This window comes from Ammodytes marinus (assembly GCF_949987685.1).
Source record: "Ammodytes marinus genome assembly, chromosome: 12".
Lineage (NCBI taxonomy): Eukaryota > Metazoa > Chordata > Actinopteri > Uranoscopiformes > Ammodytidae > Ammodytes > Ammodytes marinus.
In genome coordinates this window covers 1907969-1926788 of record NC_137216.1, presented here as the reverse complement: position 1 = coordinate 1926788, position 18820 = coordinate 1907969, and the positions used below count along the sequence as shown (strand labels likewise).

Here is an 18820-nt window from a genome sequence, read left to right as displayed (position 1 = left end):
TGACTGGGTTGGGGTTACCTTCCATGATATCCCTGCGCTTGTATATGCTTGTGTCCATTCTGAGTGTATTCTTCTGCCTCTAAATATTTCCCTGCTCCCACTATCAGCTACGACCGCTCTCCAATCTCAGTGATTCTGATACTGAACAGACAGTTTGCATGTCTCGTCCGTCAGAGGGCTGATTGGGGAACATGAAAACATGTTCATGTACGAAGGCTACGTCCACACAGCACAGTGTAAAGTTTACCATTCTTTAAGTGGATGAAAGTTAAATTAAAGTCAGTCCAATTAGCTTTGCTGTATGTTTCACAGTTGTATAAGTGAAACTACAAGCAGCTTGACATGACATGTTCCAGCTGTTTCCCAGCGTTCCTGATACGTCACTGATAGTGATAGTGAAGCGTTGAGTATCTCACTGTGTCAGTGTGGAAGTGTAGAAAGAGGCGTTCAGGATATAAAAGCAGGAAGTGTGTGAGCAGAGGAAAGACAGAGCTGACCTGGACACACTCACTGGCCCTTTGTCACTCATCAGTGTTCTAGGACATGCTGTCAGATGTCTGGCACTAGGACTATTCCCTCCATGTGTGTCCCATGCTACCTGCTGCTGCTGCTGCTCAGTGTGTGTGATGGACAGCTGGAAGCAGAGAGAGCAGACACAGTAGGTTCACCTCAGGACTATGGCACACGCTTCAGGGGGCTCTGGAAGCAGTACATCAAGGACTCAATGCACAAAGGAAAAGGTAAGGTTGTACTGGATTCATTGACCCAGAATGTCTTCTTTCTGTCGTTTATTTGTCCGTGTATGTCAATGGTGGAAACTAAAGCCACTCTGGTAAAGTGGGTTGGTAGGGCTACTATTCAGCATATGAATAGGTTTCCAATGGAAACCACATGTTAACTTTACACTATACCATAACAAACAAACCCTGTATACAATAAAACTACACATATTAATATTATGTATATACTGTACACTCACCGGCCACTTTATTAGGTACAGCGGTTCATTTTCTTGTTAACACATATAACTTATCAGCCAATCACATGGCAGAAACTCAATGCATTTAGGCATGTAGACCTGGACGGGACAACTTATTGAAGTTAAAACTGAGCAACAAAATGGGGAAGAAAGGGGTTTTAAGTGACTTTGAACGTGGCAATGTTGAGGGTGCCAGGAGGGCTGGTCTGAATATTTCAGAAACTGCTGATCTACTGGGATTTTCACGCACAACCATCTCTAGGGTTTACAGAGAATGGTCCGAAAAAGAAAAAATATCCAGTAAGCGGCATTTGTGTGGACGTAAAATGCCTTGTTGAAGTCAGAGGTCAGTGGAGGATGGGCATACTGGTTCGAGATGATAGAAAGGCAACAGTAACTCAAATAACCACTCGTTACAACCAGGGTATGCAGAATACCATCTCTGAACGCAAAACACGACCAACCTTGAAGCAGATGGGCTACAGCAACAGAAGACCCCACCGGGTGCCACTCCTGTCAGCTAAAAACAGGAAAATGAGGATACAATTCTCACAGGATCACCAATATTGGACAATAGAAGATTGAAAAATCATGTCTGGTCTGATGAGTCTCGATTTCAGTTGCGACATTCAGATGGCAGGTTCAGAATTTCTGGCACAATCAACATTGCCACGTTCAAAGTCACTTAAAACCCCTTTCTTCCCCATTCTGTTGCTCGGTTTTAAATTCAACAAGTTGTCCCGTCCAGGACTACATGCCTAAATGCATTGAGTTGCTGCCATGTGATTGGCTGAGAAGTTATGTGTGTTAACAAGAAATTGAACAGGTGTACCTAATAAAGAGGCCGGTGAGTGTATACTCATACACAGCTATAACTGGCTGACAAATTAGCTTTCATCTATTCCAATCATGTCTTTATAATGCAGAGTCTAGTCCTCATCCAATGAGAGAGGGGGTCAAGCAGCAGCTCCTGTACTGCCGTGTTGGGATTGGCTACCATCTGCAGGTTCTGCCCAGTGGCCTTGTGGGAGGGGTCCATAAACCCACTGAGTACTGTGAGTCAACTCCCTCACCATCAACATGTTGACACCATTCAGCTTTATGAAACCTGCATACTTTACATTCTGTAGATTATTTGGATTGTAGTCTTTTTTATTCATATTATAGATGCGGACAATATTTTAGGCTCAGTTTTTACGGAGAAATCTTTAATATGCTTTGCTTAAACCTGCATTCCTGCCTCTCCCTAGGTTGGCTGAAGGTGTTCGCTATGAAACATGGCGTGGTGGGAATCAGAGGAGTCAAGAGTGGCTTGTACCTGTGTATGAGCAAAGAAGGACTAGCATATGGAGCGGTATGTAGCATGCACCACTAACACAGCAGGCCTTTGGGACAGGAAGTCACATGTTATATAGGACCAATCAGATTCTTTATGAGAGACTTTCCTCACTCAGGGCTGCATCATTGAATGTCTTCTCTCTGTGTTCCAGGCCCAGTTCTCTGATGCCTGCCTGTTGAAGGAGAACCTGGAGGAGAACCACTACACCACCTACTCCTCCCTGTCCCACCCCGGCCTCTACCTGGCCCTGTCCCCCAGAGGACAGCTGAGGAGGGGCAACAGTGTGGGCCGCCACCAGGCCTGCACACACTTCCTCCCCCGGAGAACAGCCTGAGCAGCCTCCAGGAGCAGACAGAGCCCTACTACCAATAATGTGGCCTCCACATAGCAACTATGATTACAACAAGGAAAATCACCAATTCCTAAAAAGTGGAACAACACACAGAAGACAGAATGAGTGGGCTTCTTTGGCACTTTACTTATGTATGTAGAAAGGAGCGTGAACTGTGCTGGTACACTCTCTCACTCATCCACCTGCCACAGCACTTCTTGCTACAAAGATGTCACACAGTCTAAGGATCATTCAACAAACAATGGCTGCTTATGGTGCAAAGCAGCTCGACTCCAGGAACAGATACATTAACACGTGACTACTGAACAGCAGCTGGCTGATGGGACAAAATATTGTTCGAAAGGACAATAGCAGCAACAATTCAAACTGCAACAATCAATATTTTTTTCCAATGGCAACAGGATTAATGTGTGGTGTTAAAGGTGTAGGGAGTGAGAAACCTACAGAGAGCTATCAGTAACCCTGCAGTATTCTTATTCATCTTTGAGGTTCTGGTGCAAGACACCTCCTCTCCATTAGCTTACTGTATGACACCACAGCATGGCACAGGACACACTAACTCCTGTTAGTGGAGACCAAATCTAGCTAATGTAAGAGTGAATGGCTTCCATCAGGAGGGCAGAGACATGACTCCAGATGAATGCTCATGTTAACACAGAAGCTGTATTTTGATGATGGTGTGTCCAGCGTTAGGAATTGACTTTTAAAGACTAAAGTCACGTATCTTAAAACTCTGTCCACTAAATGTGACTATTTGTTCCACATCAGCAAAGTCATTTTTAGTGTGACCTACAATACATAATCCTTTGTAATTAAAAAATATGAATGACTGACCAGATATATTAGAATATAGTTGACTGTTGTTTATACAGCATTGGCTTTGACCACAGTGAAAAAGGCAATGCCTTTAAAAAGTTGTTTCTAATCTATAACTTATTAATTGTATTTATTTTTGTTTGCAGAGCATTGTGGTGTGAAATAAAAGATCTATTTTCTAATAATAATCATACAAACCTTTTCTTTATTTATTGATGATCATGTTGTGTTGGAAGGTTAAAGGAATACTTCACCCATACGGAACCAGCGTTCTATCATTATAAAATAACTATTATAATATAATTAATTAGGTTTTTCTTCCCTCAGTCTTCCCTTGGCCCAGCTGTCCTGTTAATCCTACCCCTTACTGTGATGTCACAGTAAGGAAACTGTAGGGTTAGACAGTGAGACCATAAAACACTCTTTCTGCCTTTTCTCAGGCTAAGATGATCCGATTTCAATTTTTTTTTGCACATTTATACTAAATAGGATCTCCGAGTTCAATACACCTTCATATTCCAACCGGTGAAGTAGGCCTTTAATAGATGAGCTATCTTACCTAGCCGTCAGCTAGTATGACGGTGATCAAGCTAACTAGCCTATTTACATAAATTGTCAGGAAATGTTATAGACTTTATAATATTTGATTTGCCCTTCGTTCTTTTTTTTTATTATAAATGGCTTTGCCCTCCCTTTGGTATTGATCTCAGTCAATTACAAAGCTTTTGCTCCAAGTCTTGTCTGGCTAGAAATTTTGGAAAAACAGAAGAAAAAGCTTTGCTCAGCTGAATACCTGCAAGAGTTTTCAGTGTTTAGCACTGAGCAGTAATTTGACTTGTGTGTATGGAATGATTACATTAGTCCATGTGATTTGTCCATATGATTAGTCCAGCGTTTGCTTTGTTTGAGGACACTTTTCTGTTTCCACTTAGAAAAGATCATGATATTATTGGAAATACTTTAGGGTACATTACTAGGCTAACCCTAATGTGCTATACACACATGGCACAGCTGCTGTTCAAGTAACCTTTCATTGACTTCTTTTTACATGTCTTTTACCTCAATTATTCTAGGGCTTATAGATCTGTGCTGATTATTGGAGCCATGAAGACTTTTTCAGGTTTACGTTTGTCTGTGCTGTTTGTAATTGTGTCTTAAGATGAATACTTGTCTCTTGCTGCAAAACAAAGCTACCTACAGGTACAAGAAGAGGAAGATAAACCTGGACTTAAAGGATGATTTCACCCACTTCAAGCAAAACACTATTTCTAAGTTTGATTGGCCAACGTCTTAAGGTCTGAGCTTTCTTATTGTATCTTTACAGAAAGCAGCTGGGCAGTGCAGTCAGTGGACAGTGTCCAGCCTGTGAGTATATCCTGGATGTAACCCTACCCACAGTCACCTGATCCCCACTCAGTAACAGCACTCACCTGATCAGATGTCTCTTTGTGTGAGTGTAGTCCTGGCCATTAGACAGAGCCAGCGCTGGGCAGAAGACAGAGGAGGGACTCAGCTACAGGGAGTTATAAGGGGGCTATGGTGTTGGACAAGGCACAGCTGAGTGTGGACGATGGCATGATGACAAAAAGCTTTGTGGAGATTAGTATGTTGTTCAAACCCTGGAACAGATATTATCCAGAGCCTTTCCTTTGGATTCCTGCTTGTTTTTTTTCATTTTCTTCATGGTGTCCTCCTCCCTTTCTTCTATTTTCTCTGCTCGATGGTGTTTTGTGCCCCCAATAGAGCCTTCAAGGCATCGTTGCCTCGAAGGCCCTAACCCTATCCCTAACTGTTGTGCCCCCAACAGAGTCTTCCAGGCAGCGCTGTCTGGAAGACTCTGTTGGGGGCACAACAAACCTAACACCATTTCCTCTGCCTTTACTCTATCTCTATCCTCTCCACTGATAACACTGTTATTTTACTTTCTTTTGCAGATCCTGCTGGCAACACTGCTGCTCCCCCAACAGTAAGTGGACAATGTATAGTCAATTAAATAACTGATGACAATTCTTTGATTTATATTGTTTTAGACTGGTTGAACTGTTTTTGATTTCAGACTTTTTTAATTTTTTTTTAACAGTGATAATTTTGTTAAGGATGTGCAACTAACAGAAGCAGAGATAGACCAAGCCAAGAAGACAGCTCTTTATGAACCTGTCTAGATCATGGGAACTTAATTGCACACCCTTGCATACCCTGCTCTGAGGAGGCCATGTTGAAAGGCTGTGCTTTAAATGGATTTAGAAGCTGCCACCATTTTATTAATGAACTTCCAGTTGGAAGAGGTTCTCTTCAGAGGGAGAGTGTTCACAGACAGACTCCATCCATTGTCTTATTCCTGATGGTATTTGTGCACAGAGCCTAAAGATGAAAACCTAGGTTAGCTGAAATAGTTGAGAACCAGCATCATGATGCCCATTATCTCAACAAGTTAAAGGCTAAAGCCGCGTGTCCACCTGCGTCAAGTTATCTGACGCGACGGCAAAGCCCATTCATTTCCTATGGAACTACGTCAGACGGCAGAAACGCCACCGCAAGGCATTATGGGGCACGTCGCGGCGAATGGTCGACAGCGGCGCGGCGAAAAAGTATTTCGCTGGATACTTTATGCAAATGAGAACGTCAAAAAGTGGGGCGGCAGCCAATGGAAACTCTGCGGCGAGAAATTGTTTATTGCCGTTGCTATGGTTTCATATCTAGAGATACATTTTCCCGCTGTCACCGCTAATGTCCAGCCCACAAACCCCCGCCCCCAAGCGGCGAATACGTCACCGCGTCGCGTCAGAACAAAATATGACTTGACGCAGGTGGACACGCGCCTTAAGGCTAATAAACAGGAGTTGTGACGAAGTTAAGAAGATTGCGTTGCTATGAATGCATAAGTATTCATTAGAGCAAACTTGTGTTCCTGTGTGTGTCTGTGTTCTGGGAGATGTAGAGAAAATATGAGAAGAAAGGAGAAGGGAAAAAGCAGACGAGGGAAGCACACAATACTCTTTGGCTTTGGTGAGCAACAGATCAGAGGTTGTGGCGGGGTGGGAGACGGCATAGGAAGAGATGGTCATGAGGGCCCAGTCTAACTCTACAGTTACAGAAGGTATGAGAGAACATGCCTTTTGGAGGTGGCTGGTGTCCCATGTTGAGGGGCCCAGGAGGGGCCCTTGTGGTGATTGTTTTGGATTATTTAAATTATTCAGCAACCGTTGAGACCCAAACTGTTTTAATCGGCTGGTGGTCAAAATGAAAAGTGTAATAACATTTTCTACTTATTTAACTGCGTGACAGAAAAAAATAGATGATTGGTGTTCCAATGCCCTGCTGGTAAGGTATGTGCCTTCTTTTCAGAATAGAAATATCCTCCTTTAAACAGAAGCACACGTGCATTCTACAAATTTGCCTGTTTCCTGTCCATCATCCTGCATCATCCTTTCATTGCGCTCTGATATTGTTATTTTTACAATAATGCAGCAGTGGCCATGCCCAGCCCAACTTTTATCTGGCTAGAGCCTACGTAGTTTGCTGAGGTTTAAGATTTTAAAACTGCTGAGCTGAAAGTGCATATTAGCCTTACACAGTCGCACCTTCATCCCAAAGTTGGATCCCAAAAACATTTTACCAATATTGGATCAATATATTCTAAACGTGTTTGTGTTTCTGGGATCACAAATTGCTCATTGGATGCCACTTATTATAAGTCATCTTGTGGATGATTTCCTTCTCTAGGAGCTGAAGGCAGCGGTCCCTGAGTACCCAGACCCCTCCAGGATAGAGGTGGTCTCAGTGACAGAGGAGGACCTCCCCACTGTGCAGACCCCTGACACACTCAACGTCAGCCCCCTGGACAGCTGTCAGCTCATCTCAGAGCATTCTGCCAAAGCACCCAGCCCAGACATGCCAATCACCAAAGTGCAGCCTTTTCTCCATGGTAAGAGCCTGGGGAGATCTTGAGCTAATGGTTCAGCGTGAAACAATGGCTATGGGATAGTGCACAAAGGTAGAGTTACAGAGGGATCTGCTTGAAATGTGAGATGACTGTTATAGGAGGAGAATAGTCTGTCACAGATTATGTCATATGTTTTTTCTCTGGTGTTTATCACTTTCCCATGAGAAATATCATTTCCTTATATATTACTAGACAGTTCTGTGGAATGAATAAGAGGGAAATCACAATGTGATCAATAATGAAGAGGCTAGCTTAGCAGAGCGTAGCAACACACCAAATAAGGTGACAGAAAGTGAACTTTGAATTCATAAGAAAACAGGGATTTAAGAAGATTTTATGAAGGACAAATAATGAAGCAACTTGACTTACACCTTCAGTTTCAAAAGAGATGTGATTTTCATTGATACAGTCAGTGCGGTTACATGGCACAACTAGATTGGATTATCACATATATCGAACAAGACACTCGAACGGACCTTTATCCGAACGTAGATCGGATAAAGGTGTTTACATGCAGGTTAAAAGTCCTGTTGAGGTCTTATTCGTTTAGTTATCCGATTATGAGTCTGCATGTAAACGCACTGAGTGACGCTGGACAGCTTAGATGACATGACCTCTGTTAGTAGTCATGAGAGCACCTGGATGTGGATTTGTAACTCCTCTTAGTTAAGGGATTTGTTGGATTAATAAAGGATACGGCTGGTACCATTTCTAGTTTTCCTTTGTAAATGGAAAGAGCCAATCCATCACTGAATGTAAAGTATCCACTAACACATGGTGGTATGGTGTGTATCACAGCCTGATGGATCTTCTTCCTCTGAGCCATAGAGCTACACTGTTGACATCTTCCTTCATCACCATGGACACACACACACACATACACACTCACTGGTTTATTCTGACTTAGGCCCATACACAGTCTTGCTGCCCCAAATACTCACTAAATGTGGATCAATGCACTGCTGGAAATAGTCCCTAACAAATTCATATTTTCATGTAGTTTCAGTAACATTTGCTTAAAACTACAATGCTCAGCTGTTTTAGGAAATAACCGAGCCTTTAACAAAAATATCAAAATTGTGAATTATCTTTCAAAATTGAAGTTTTAATGGATTTTGGTAACACAGAGTTGAGAAGAAATGGACCAAAGAAAACTTTCTCACTGCTTTTGACTGAAGACTGTTTGATGAAGCCCATTGTTCTATTCTGTTTCATAAGCCACTCAATGTAGGATGTTATGTTATTTAATAGATTGTGGAAAAGTCATAATTACAGCTTTTCTCTGAGGTTATACTTATCCTCTTGATGTTCGATCAGTTGGCAGCTCACATTATATAATATTTAAACACTATATGTTTGTGCATTATTTGATCTAAATAGAAGATGACTCAGGAAAAGGCTGGAAGGACAGACTGCCTGCCCACTTCATGGAGATACTAATTGCATCAATCCTCATAGTGGTGGTGACTCTGGGCATCGGCCTTGGAGGTAAGGAGCTCAGTGCAACGGGAACTTTGTCCACTAATAATGGATCCGTTGTCGTATGGATCCACTGTAGTATGTAGCCACTGTAGTATGTAGCCACTGTAGTATGTAGCCACTGTAGTATGTCGCCACTGTAGTAATATGGATCCACTGTAGTATGTAGCCACTGTAGTATTTTGCCACTGTATTATGTAGGCACTGTAGTATGTAGCCACTGTAGTATGGATCCACTGTAGTATGTAGCCACTGTAGTATGGATCCACTGTAGTATGTAGCCACTGTAGTATGGATCCACTGTAGTATGGATCACTGTAGTATGTAGCCACTGTAGTATGGATCCACTGTAGTATGTAGCCACTGTAGTATGTAGCCACTGTAGTATGGATCACTGTAGTATGGATCCACTGTAGTATGTAGCCACTGCAGTATGTAGCCACTGTAGTATGTCGCCACTGTAGTATGTCGCCACTGTAGTATGGATCACTGTAGTATGTAGCCACTGTAGCATGTAGCAACTGTAGTATGGATCACTGTAGTATGTAGCCACTGTAGTATGGATCACTGTAGTATGTAGCCACTGTAGTATGGATTCACTGTAGTATGGATCCACTGTAGTATGGATCACTGTAGTATGTAGCCACTATAGTATGGATCACTGTAGTATGTAGCCACTGTAGTATGGATCACTGTAGTATGTAGCCACTGTAGTATGTAGCCACTGTAGTATGGATCACTGTAGTATGGATCACTGTAGTATATAGCCACTGTAGTATGGATCACTGTAGTATGTAGCCACTGTAGTATGGATTCACTGTAGTATGGATCACTGTAGTATGTAGCCACTGTAGTATGGATCACTGTAGTATGTAGCCACTGTAGCATGTAGCCACTATAGCATGTAGCCACTGTAGTATGTAGCCACTGTAGTATGTAGCCACTGTAGCATGTAGCCACTGTAGCATGTAGCCACTGTAGTATGGATCACTGTAGTATGTAGCCACTGTAGTATGTAGCCACTGTAGTATGGATCACTGTAGTATGGATCACTGTAGCATGGGTGGCCTGTGCTGCATCAATATTTGATGAACTCCTTCCCTGCTGTGTTCAAGCAACTTTCAAAAGCTAGCACAGAGTCAATGTGTTCCAGTGAGAGCAGACAGAGGTTCAGGCCTCATCAGGGCGCTTTCCTCTTTAACAGTATGTCATCCAAATATCACCATAGAAACCGTTACAGAACTTTACAATCATCTCTTTCTTCAAACATAGCAATTAAGAAAACATGTATAACCCCAAATACAGTTTAAATTACAATTCACCTTTAACATCATTTGTGACATTAAAAACATTACGCTGCAGACATAGTCAGAGTGAAGCATCTTTTCCAGTATTAGTCTAACTGTACATTCAGCCTTTACAATCTTGATGGTTTGGAGCTGTTTTGCATCAGGCTGGTATGTAGTAAATCAGCTGGACTAGGATCAGGGCACACAGTTAACACCTTCTAACCTAGTCCTACCAGACCATCGTACTTCATTTCATTTGTACAGAAGGTCTGGAATCGCTCAATTGACAAACGTTACCTTACTTGAAGGTGGGTGTCTATTGAAGTTTAAAACTATTAGATCTGCCCAGTGCCACTCTGGATCTGCCAACCAAATGCATAACGTTTGGTCGTGACGTACAGTATGTCATGCGGCGGCTTGACTACAACTGAAACTGGTGCACAACCAGTTCTCAGCCACTCCCTCTGTTCGCTGATTGGACAGTTAAAAATCTTGCTGAGAAAAACCTGCGACTATACCGCTGACCGAGACTAACTACTGAAGGGATATGAAAATTGAGAGGAAGTAGGTAGAGGGGCGGTGCCAGGCTAAACACTTCCTTTCCTTGGTTACCTTGTCTTATTCACACTTATATTTCTTTTTAGGTCCAGCTTTACAAGCTCCATAGCTGGATGTATGTTAGCCTTTAAGTAGGGCAGAGTTTGGAAGTTAGCAGGCTTTGCAAGGTCTATAAACACCTAAAATTCATCATCTGGGCTGGCACACATAGTTGGCTCCTTACCACACCTGGCAGTACACATGCATCTTATTTGTCCACTTGTGATCTGATTCCATTTACCCGCTCTGTATGTAAATCAACACGTAGCCTACATCATTTCCATTTGCGTTTCTGTTTTTAACCGTCGGGGTTCAAATAAGTAGGCTAAACATACAGGGCTGTACAGTGCCACAGTTTTAATCGTATTTGCTATTAAAATCACCGCCACTTTGGCTGGTGAAAGATGTGTGTACTGCTTGGTCGGCTTTTCTAACGTCTGATAAACTCTTTGTCACCACCGGTAGCCTAACGGGAGCACACCGCTTTCTAAATGAACGCAGTTAAGTTACTGCTTGTGCAAACAGAACATTTCCTGTGCGCCTTCACATTAAAAGCCTGTTACTAGCCAAACGCGAGTTGACTTTTATTTTAAAGCAGATAAGGAAAGGAAGTTAGTGCTTCCCTGCAGGGCACCAGTCAATAGCAGAGTCTTACGGGCTATCAAATTTATGAGGTGAACACAGAGGACAGAAAGCTTGTCATTTGCAATCATGGACCTATAAGGTAACTTTGCTCACACTAAGTGCTTTATGAACGTTAGTGGCAGCCGCCAGTGATACATTTTCAATGTATGCACGCTCAGACAAGGTGCGACAGTTGAGTAGGCGGTCCCTAATGTAGACAAAAGTCACATAGCTGTTTACACTACTATTTGAATGCGGACACATCGGACACAAGCGACGTAAACCACCTCCGAATGTGGTTTTTGTGATCAGATCTCAATGTGTCTTCAATGCGTCCTGAGAAAAAATGCCAAAAAATTATCTTTAAAAAAATAAAGCTCTCTCTTCTCTATTTCTCTTTCTCTGTTCACTTCACTGAACAGCTGGAGATCAGAGCGGGGGTCTGCTGGCAGTGGGTAAATAGTTTTTGCAAACCAACGTCGGTCCGTGTTCAAAAAGCTGCGTCAACCTGCTAATTTTTGTGGGAAAAGGGTAATATTTGGCCGGCCTCTATAAAGTGCTTCATGAGTCAGCTTAATACTGGCCATGCCCCCCCTTAAATACTGTCTGAGTGCACTGGCTGTCTGGGGGCAGTGTACAAAAGCAACTGGTGTTAAATGGCACTGGGGTGAAGATCAGAAGTTTATCTGAATAGTAGATCTGAAAGCAAAAGTTCCATTGAGATTCATGGGAGGTAATTTGCTTTTCATCTAGCACTGTCATCAGGTTAACATCGCATACCAGAATAGTATTCCCATTAACCTCAGCTGTACTTTGTGTAGTGCTCTAATTAACCAATGTTAGGATACTATGATGAGCTAACTGGGAGTACATGGTAAATATACCTGCTAAACGTCACCAAATATGGTAGACAGTATTTAGTAAGATCTTCAAGGTAGATTGCCACAGTATTAAGTTTTCTCCTTTGGTCTTCAAGTTGCTCTCAATAGAAATTAACAAAATGGAACAACAATCCATCCACACCGTTATGACTAAGGGGCCCTTTACACGGTGAAAACGTGACAGTTTTCCCGTTTTTGATTTTAACCCTTATGCCTCATTGGTGGAGATTTGTGTATCTGGGGTCGCATTTTTTAGATAATTTTGGCTGTGATTGTCCCCTAGCCATAACATTTGGTAAGGAGGTGTGTTTTTCAATGAAGTTTGGTTATTCTGAGTGTCATCCATATCTACTTCATTTTGACTGTGTGAGATGTTTTTGTTACACTGGGACCGTTAACTACACGATTTGTACCATTGACTTCCATTATAACAATATTTTTTGACCCCCCCCCACCCCCCCTTAAAATGAAAGTGAAAAATTATTTTGACTGCAATTTCCCATTTCTCTGTAGTAAACTTGATAAACTTATGTAGGGGAGAACGGGGTAATTTGTCACACGGGTTGGTTGTCACAATCGTTATATCTCGGAACCAGAAGGCGCTGTCTGTGAAATTTTGGTATGTAAATATCCAGAATTGGGATCAGAGGTCACCTACATAGTCTTCCTTGGAGTTAGACTGCTGAATTTGAGGTGAGACGACTGTTTGTGTTTTTCATGTCAAATTGAAAATATTTAGCTCCTCAGTATTTTTCTTCTAGGCTTTTACACAATGGGTTTATAACAAAACACTTGTTACCCATACAAAGTGTGAAGGGTAAACTATAGTTTAGATTGTGGTTAGCAAGCTAATTAGTTGTCAGATGGTTGTTGGCCTTGATGCTGGCAAGAAATTCAAGTTGGGGTTGGTCGTCACATTTTTTGGGGGGTTGGTTGTCACATGTTATCTCAAGGCTGCAGCCAGAAAAGGAACCCAATAACGAAATAAATCGTCAAGCTGTATCCTCACTGACACCCCAGAGAAGGAAAGAATAGAGCAGGAAAAGGCAGCTAGAATGCAAAAGAAAAAAGGGCAACAACATCAAAACAACCCAGTGCATCCCAAACTAGACCAGCTGCCAAGGCTACAGTAAGTTATGTAGGCCTATTTGTCAACTTGACAATGCAATTAAACTTTCAAATTTAGTTCTACTTTCTTGCCTTCTTTTTAAGATTATTCCCATTAAGATAAGATTGTGACAAACAACCCCATAGTGTTTGACAACTGACCCCTTGATGGGGTTGGTTGTCACAATGTGTAAGGGTGTCTTTGATGATTAATTTCTTCTTTATTACAATAAGATAGAAAAAGTGAGGGGTACACATTTCAAGCCAACACCTTAAGCTTCAATTTAATGTAGGAATGACTATTGAAAGATGTTTCGGTGATGAGCAATTCTCACTAGAGTAAAAAGTGTGCCTACTTACCCCGTTCTCCCCTAAAAATAAGGTAAATAAAAAAAATGCCCCGTTTTAACTAATTTCTAGTTGATTTATTCATTTCATATGGTCTCAAACCGAGGAACAAACATGCCAAATGACACAAACGAGAAAAAAATTGAAATTTTCATATTTTCTGTCAAACTTCAGGATTACTGGCCACTGTGACAAAAAATTTAAAGAAAAATGTCAAAGGTGTTCTGATATGGATAGTATGGACTGATGTCTGCATGTCCATGACAAAATAAAATTGTGTGTTTATGTATGTGTGTGTGGGGGTGTGTGTGTGTTTGCTTGTGTCATACGATATTAGGGCTGCAAACACACAAGCACACTTTCACACACACACATGCACTTACACATGCACACACACACACACACACACACACACACACACACACACACACACATACACACACTAAAAAAAGCTGTTATTTTGTAATTTTTTGTGAGTGGTTTTCATCATAAAAACTCATATTTTGAAATAAAGACAATGATAAAAGAGGTGATAAAATGGGTACATTTTACTATTCTCTTTAATTTTACCCAATTGCATTGTGTTTTCTGCAGTAAAATGGGAAATCAGAGGCAAAAAAAAGGTTTCACTTTAATTTAAAGAAACTTTAAAAAAAAGTTGTTATAATGTAAGTCAATGGTAGAAATCTAACTTTTTTTTATAAAATTTGACATTATTCAAAAAGTAATAATGCCCCAAATTCAATTTTCTCACCTATTGTTCAGATGGGTGAGCCGGTGATACTAATAATAATCAAAGTTTAATAAAAAAGTAGAATATTGAATTTATGTGTATTTTTCAAAAAAGCGGTTAGTGGTAAATGATCAAAACTGCCATCTAAAGGGTGAATTTTTATTTGTGATTTATTAAATCACAACATAAATTGAATAACAACCCCTTCATGATTTTTTTTTAAGCATGCCAAGCCAATAGTCAGCGGTGACACTTAGCCTAGTAGATACACTCAACAAAAATATAAACGCAACACTTTTGTTTTTGCTCCCATTTTTCATGAGATGGACTTAAAGATCTAAAATTAATTCCAGATACACAATTGTACCATTTCTCTCAAACTTTGTTCACAAATCTGTCTAATGTGTGATAGTGAGCACTTCTGCTTTGCTGAGATAATCCATCCCACCTCACAGGTGTGCCACATCAAGATGCTGATCTGACATCATGATTAGTGCACAGGTGTGCCTTAGACTGTCCACAATAAAAGGCCACTCTGAAATGTGCATTTTTTTGCTTTATTGGGGGTCTGGGGACTCAGAACCAGTCAGTATCTGGTGTGACCACCATTTGCCTCATGCAGTGCAACACATCTTCTTCGCATAGAGTTTATCAGATTGTCAATTGTGGCCTGTGGAATGTTGGTCCACTCCTCTTCAATGGCTGTGCGAAGTTGCTGGAGACGGCTTATGGTGGAGAAATGAACATTCAATGCACGAGCAACAGATCTGGTTGACATTCCTGCTGTCAGCATGCCAATTGCACGCTCCCTCAATGCTTGTGGCATCTGTGGCATTTTGCTGTGAGACAAAACTGCACATTTCAGGGTGGCCTTTTATTGTGGAGAGTCTAAGGCACACCTGTGCACTAATCATGATGTCAGATCAGCATCTTGATGTGGCACACCTGTGAGGTGGGATGGATTATCTCAGCAAAGCAGAAGTGCTCACTATCACACATTTAGACATATTTGTGAACAATGTTTGAGAGAAATGGTACAATTGTGTATCTGGAATTAATTTTAGATCTTTAAGTCCATCTCATGAAAAATGGGAGCAAAAAGAAAAGTGTTGCGTTTATATTTTTGTTGAGTGTAGCTCTTCCGGTACAATTTGATGCATAAAACCTTACTGTAACCGAAAATTAATGCCACTAACGTTCATAAAGCGGTTGGTGTAAGCTTGGGGTCAGGCCTGCCCACACAAATGGCTGGGCCCCTGAAAACCTCCAGTCAATGGGCCCCCCTTACCCATTACTCCTATCAACAATGAGTGTGAGTGCGCTCATCCCTCAATAAACACATACATGTATTTGTAGAGAGACTAACTATCTTATCAACCAGGGACTTGCAGGGACAGTTGGGGGAGCAAGGGCTCATTATTATTTTAAAATAGTAGCACATTTCTGACTTAGCCCAGCATACCTACCAATTTATTTTGATTCCCTTACACTCACACAATTGTTTAACAGATCAACAGATCTCTACAAAATAATCAGTTCACACAGAGACCTTGTTCTTCTTTAGTATTCACTAAAGCAAACAGTTTTTTCACAATTTGCACATTTTCTATGCTACTAGTTTCTGGTAAGATACATTTACACTAATTGACTCCACCAAATATTGCACTTTTTTGTATTTCCGCACATGACATTAAATCATTTGAAACCTGTTGGTGCTATTGTCGCAATAAATAACATTTAAAAAACAACATCAACAACAAATTCTTCACACACAAATGAAAAAAGGCGGTTCTCTACATGAATAACGAAACCAACCTACCATCAAAACTATAAAGTTGGCCTATGTTTGGTTGCAACATTTAGGCTTAGTTAATTCTCCTCTCATCACTGCAAAAGCACTGAAATCATTACAAAAAAAGTTTGAACTCAAATCTGTTCCTTCAATTATTTCCAACTTCTTTGTGCCTTGTGTCTTTCTTTGCATTAAGAACTTTTTTAGGTCTATTTAAATTTTACATTTTTAGAAACAATACAGAAAGCAGGACCTTGGTGGTTACGACAATAATTAAAACAGGATGATGCTGCTCGTCAGCTTCATTGTGGTAGGACCCGGCTGGTTGGTCAATTGGCCAGGTTTCTGAAAAACTGGTCAGACCTGGCTGGCCGTGTCAACCTGAAGACTTATGTCAAAGCCTTTAGAAGGTATAGTCCCCAAAGGGAAATTCTTTTTCACAAAAATGTACGCTATGTGGATAGAGAATTTAAACCTGTTTGTAGACTCAGGAAAATGACAGAGTAACTAGCCTGTCCTGTTTATAAGAATGTAGAAGAACTACAAAAGGTACCCAACCTGTTTTTTCATGGGGTCCAAATACTTTTCACAACGACACCCAGACACAAGTAGCAGGTAGGCCTACATGTGTTTTCCGTGAGCAGGAACGACTCAGGAAATATAATCCAGCCAAAACTGTTTAATATCAAAACCCAATCTTGTCACCATTTGGCATTTGGTTTATAGGATGGATTATGTTTGAAACAGTTACACTCCGCTGTGCTCAATCTGAAACATTTTGAACATTTCTGCTTTTCTACTGCTTTTTAAATGGCCGTAAGCAGAGCCGCGGCTCTGTGTAAACACCCAACTTTTAATAGATATTGACATAAATATCTAAAAATAAAGTTTAGCTTAGTTAGGTTCTTGGCTTCCAAAGACCATGGGCTGGGCCCTAGAAAGCCTTCCCACTTTCTACCCCTTATGGGCGGCCCTGCTTGGGGTTACAAGTATTGTAAATGACAAGCTTTCTGTCCTCTTATTTCACCGCATTGAACTTGTGAAAACAGAAGACATGCTGATAGTGAAGGGGCTTTGTGAGCGGCTACCTAGGCGTACTTCAAAATAAAAGTCAACTCACCTTTGTCCAGTGAAATGCTATTAATGTTTAGCCAGTGAAATGCTTTTACTGTGAAGCCGTAGCCTTAATGCTCCTTTTGTTGAACAGTAACTTAACCTCTGCGCGCTGAACTATGGATAGTGTTTTTAATGTAGAGAGAGCCGTGTCCCTGTCATATAGAAGTTACACGTTTATTTTGCTAGAAAAACCGGCAGAGCACAAATCTTTCCCCAGACAAAGTGGCGGGTGGTCTCAATAATTTACTAATCTACTAAATTGGCGAGTGTTATATTTGAGCCCTGCACGACACTCTCCGCTGATCACAGTGATGGTGCCGCGGAGACACCTTGCATGTTATGTTGTCTTCTAACTTTATAACTTGCGTGTGGGTATTTTGACAGCAAATGTTATAGACTACGCATACGTGAAGTGGAGTTGTGACGTCAGCGTTACCAGGGAAAATGGTTTCGTGTTTACAAGAAACCAAAACCGTTGTGTTTTCCAAAAAAGCCTCCCTGGGAGTTGATCTCAAAAACTTGCGGTTTCATGCCTGCGTTTGCTGTTTTCATGTAAATGATATAGTGCATCCGCGAAAATATTTTCGCGTATGCACCATTTCCTGTTGTTGTATAAACAGCCCCTAAGTTTAGAGTTTCAGCAGTTCATAATTGGTGTGTGTGTGTGTGTGTGTGTGTGTGTGTGTGTGTGTGTGTGTGTGTGTGTGTGTGTGTGTCTACAGTTGGTCTGAGCTGTGTGGGGAGGTATCGTTGTGGCTCCTCGTCTCGATGTATCAGTGCCTCGGCTCAGTGTGACGGAGAGATGCACTGTGACAACGGAGAGGACGAGCTGGGCTGTGGTGACAAACACACACACAGTCTCACATACACACACACACACACACACACACAAACAGTCACATAAACACACACACACACAGTCACATACAAATATCAACATACACACACAGACACACACACACACACAGTCACATACAAACAAACACATACAGTCACATACACACACACACATGCACACACACACACACACACACACACACAGTCACATATACACACACACACACACACACACACACACACACACACACACACACACACACACAGCCACATACATACATACAAACACATACACCCCTCACATTTCTTCAAATATTTCATTATGTCTTTCCCTGGGACAACACTGAATAAATGACACTTTGATACAATGTTAAGTAGTCAGTGTACAGCTTGTAGGGGAGAACGGGGTAAGTAGGCACACTTTTTACTCTAGTGAGAATTGCTTATCAGCTAAACATCTTTCAATAGTCATTCCTACATTAAATTGAAGCTTAAGGTGTTGGCTTGAAATGTGTACCCCTCACTTTTTCTATCTTATTGTAATAAAGAAGAAATTAATCATCAAAGACACCCTTACACATTGTGACA

At 41.3% G+C, this 18820-nt stretch overlaps 2 protein-coding genes across 2 annotated transcripts in view; both read left to right on the top strand.

Moving 5' to 3' along the window:
- Positions 1-553: 553 nt before the first annotated feature.
- LOC307258403 (fibroblast growth factor 4A-like) lies at positions 554-2670 on the top strand (the record flags this gene model as incomplete). Its single annotated transcript, XM_080037925.1, has 4 exons — positions 554-740; positions 1906-2034; positions 2230-2333; positions 2470-2670. The coding sequence occupies 4 exons, from the start codon at positions 554-556 to the stop codon at positions 2650-2652; spliced, it is 603 nt and encodes a 200-aa protein (XP_079894051.1). The 3' UTR covers positions 2653-2670.
- Positions 2671-5022: 2352 nt separating this feature from the next.
- tmprss3a (transmembrane serine protease 3a) overlaps positions 5023-18820 on the top strand; it is a gene marked incomplete at both ends in the record, with an annotated part of 81903 nt that continues 68105 nt past the window's right edge. The window contains 5 exons of the mRNA XM_080037924.1: positions 5023-5089; positions 5421-5452; positions 7210-7411; positions 8810-8917; positions 18118-18234. Of these exons, the coding sequence (XP_079894050.1) occupies positions 5023-5089; positions 5421-5452; positions 7210-7411; positions 8810-8917; positions 18118-18234 (526 nt within the window). The remainder of the gene's footprint in view (positions 5090-5420; positions 5453-7209; positions 7412-8809; positions 8918-18117; positions 18235-18820) is intronic.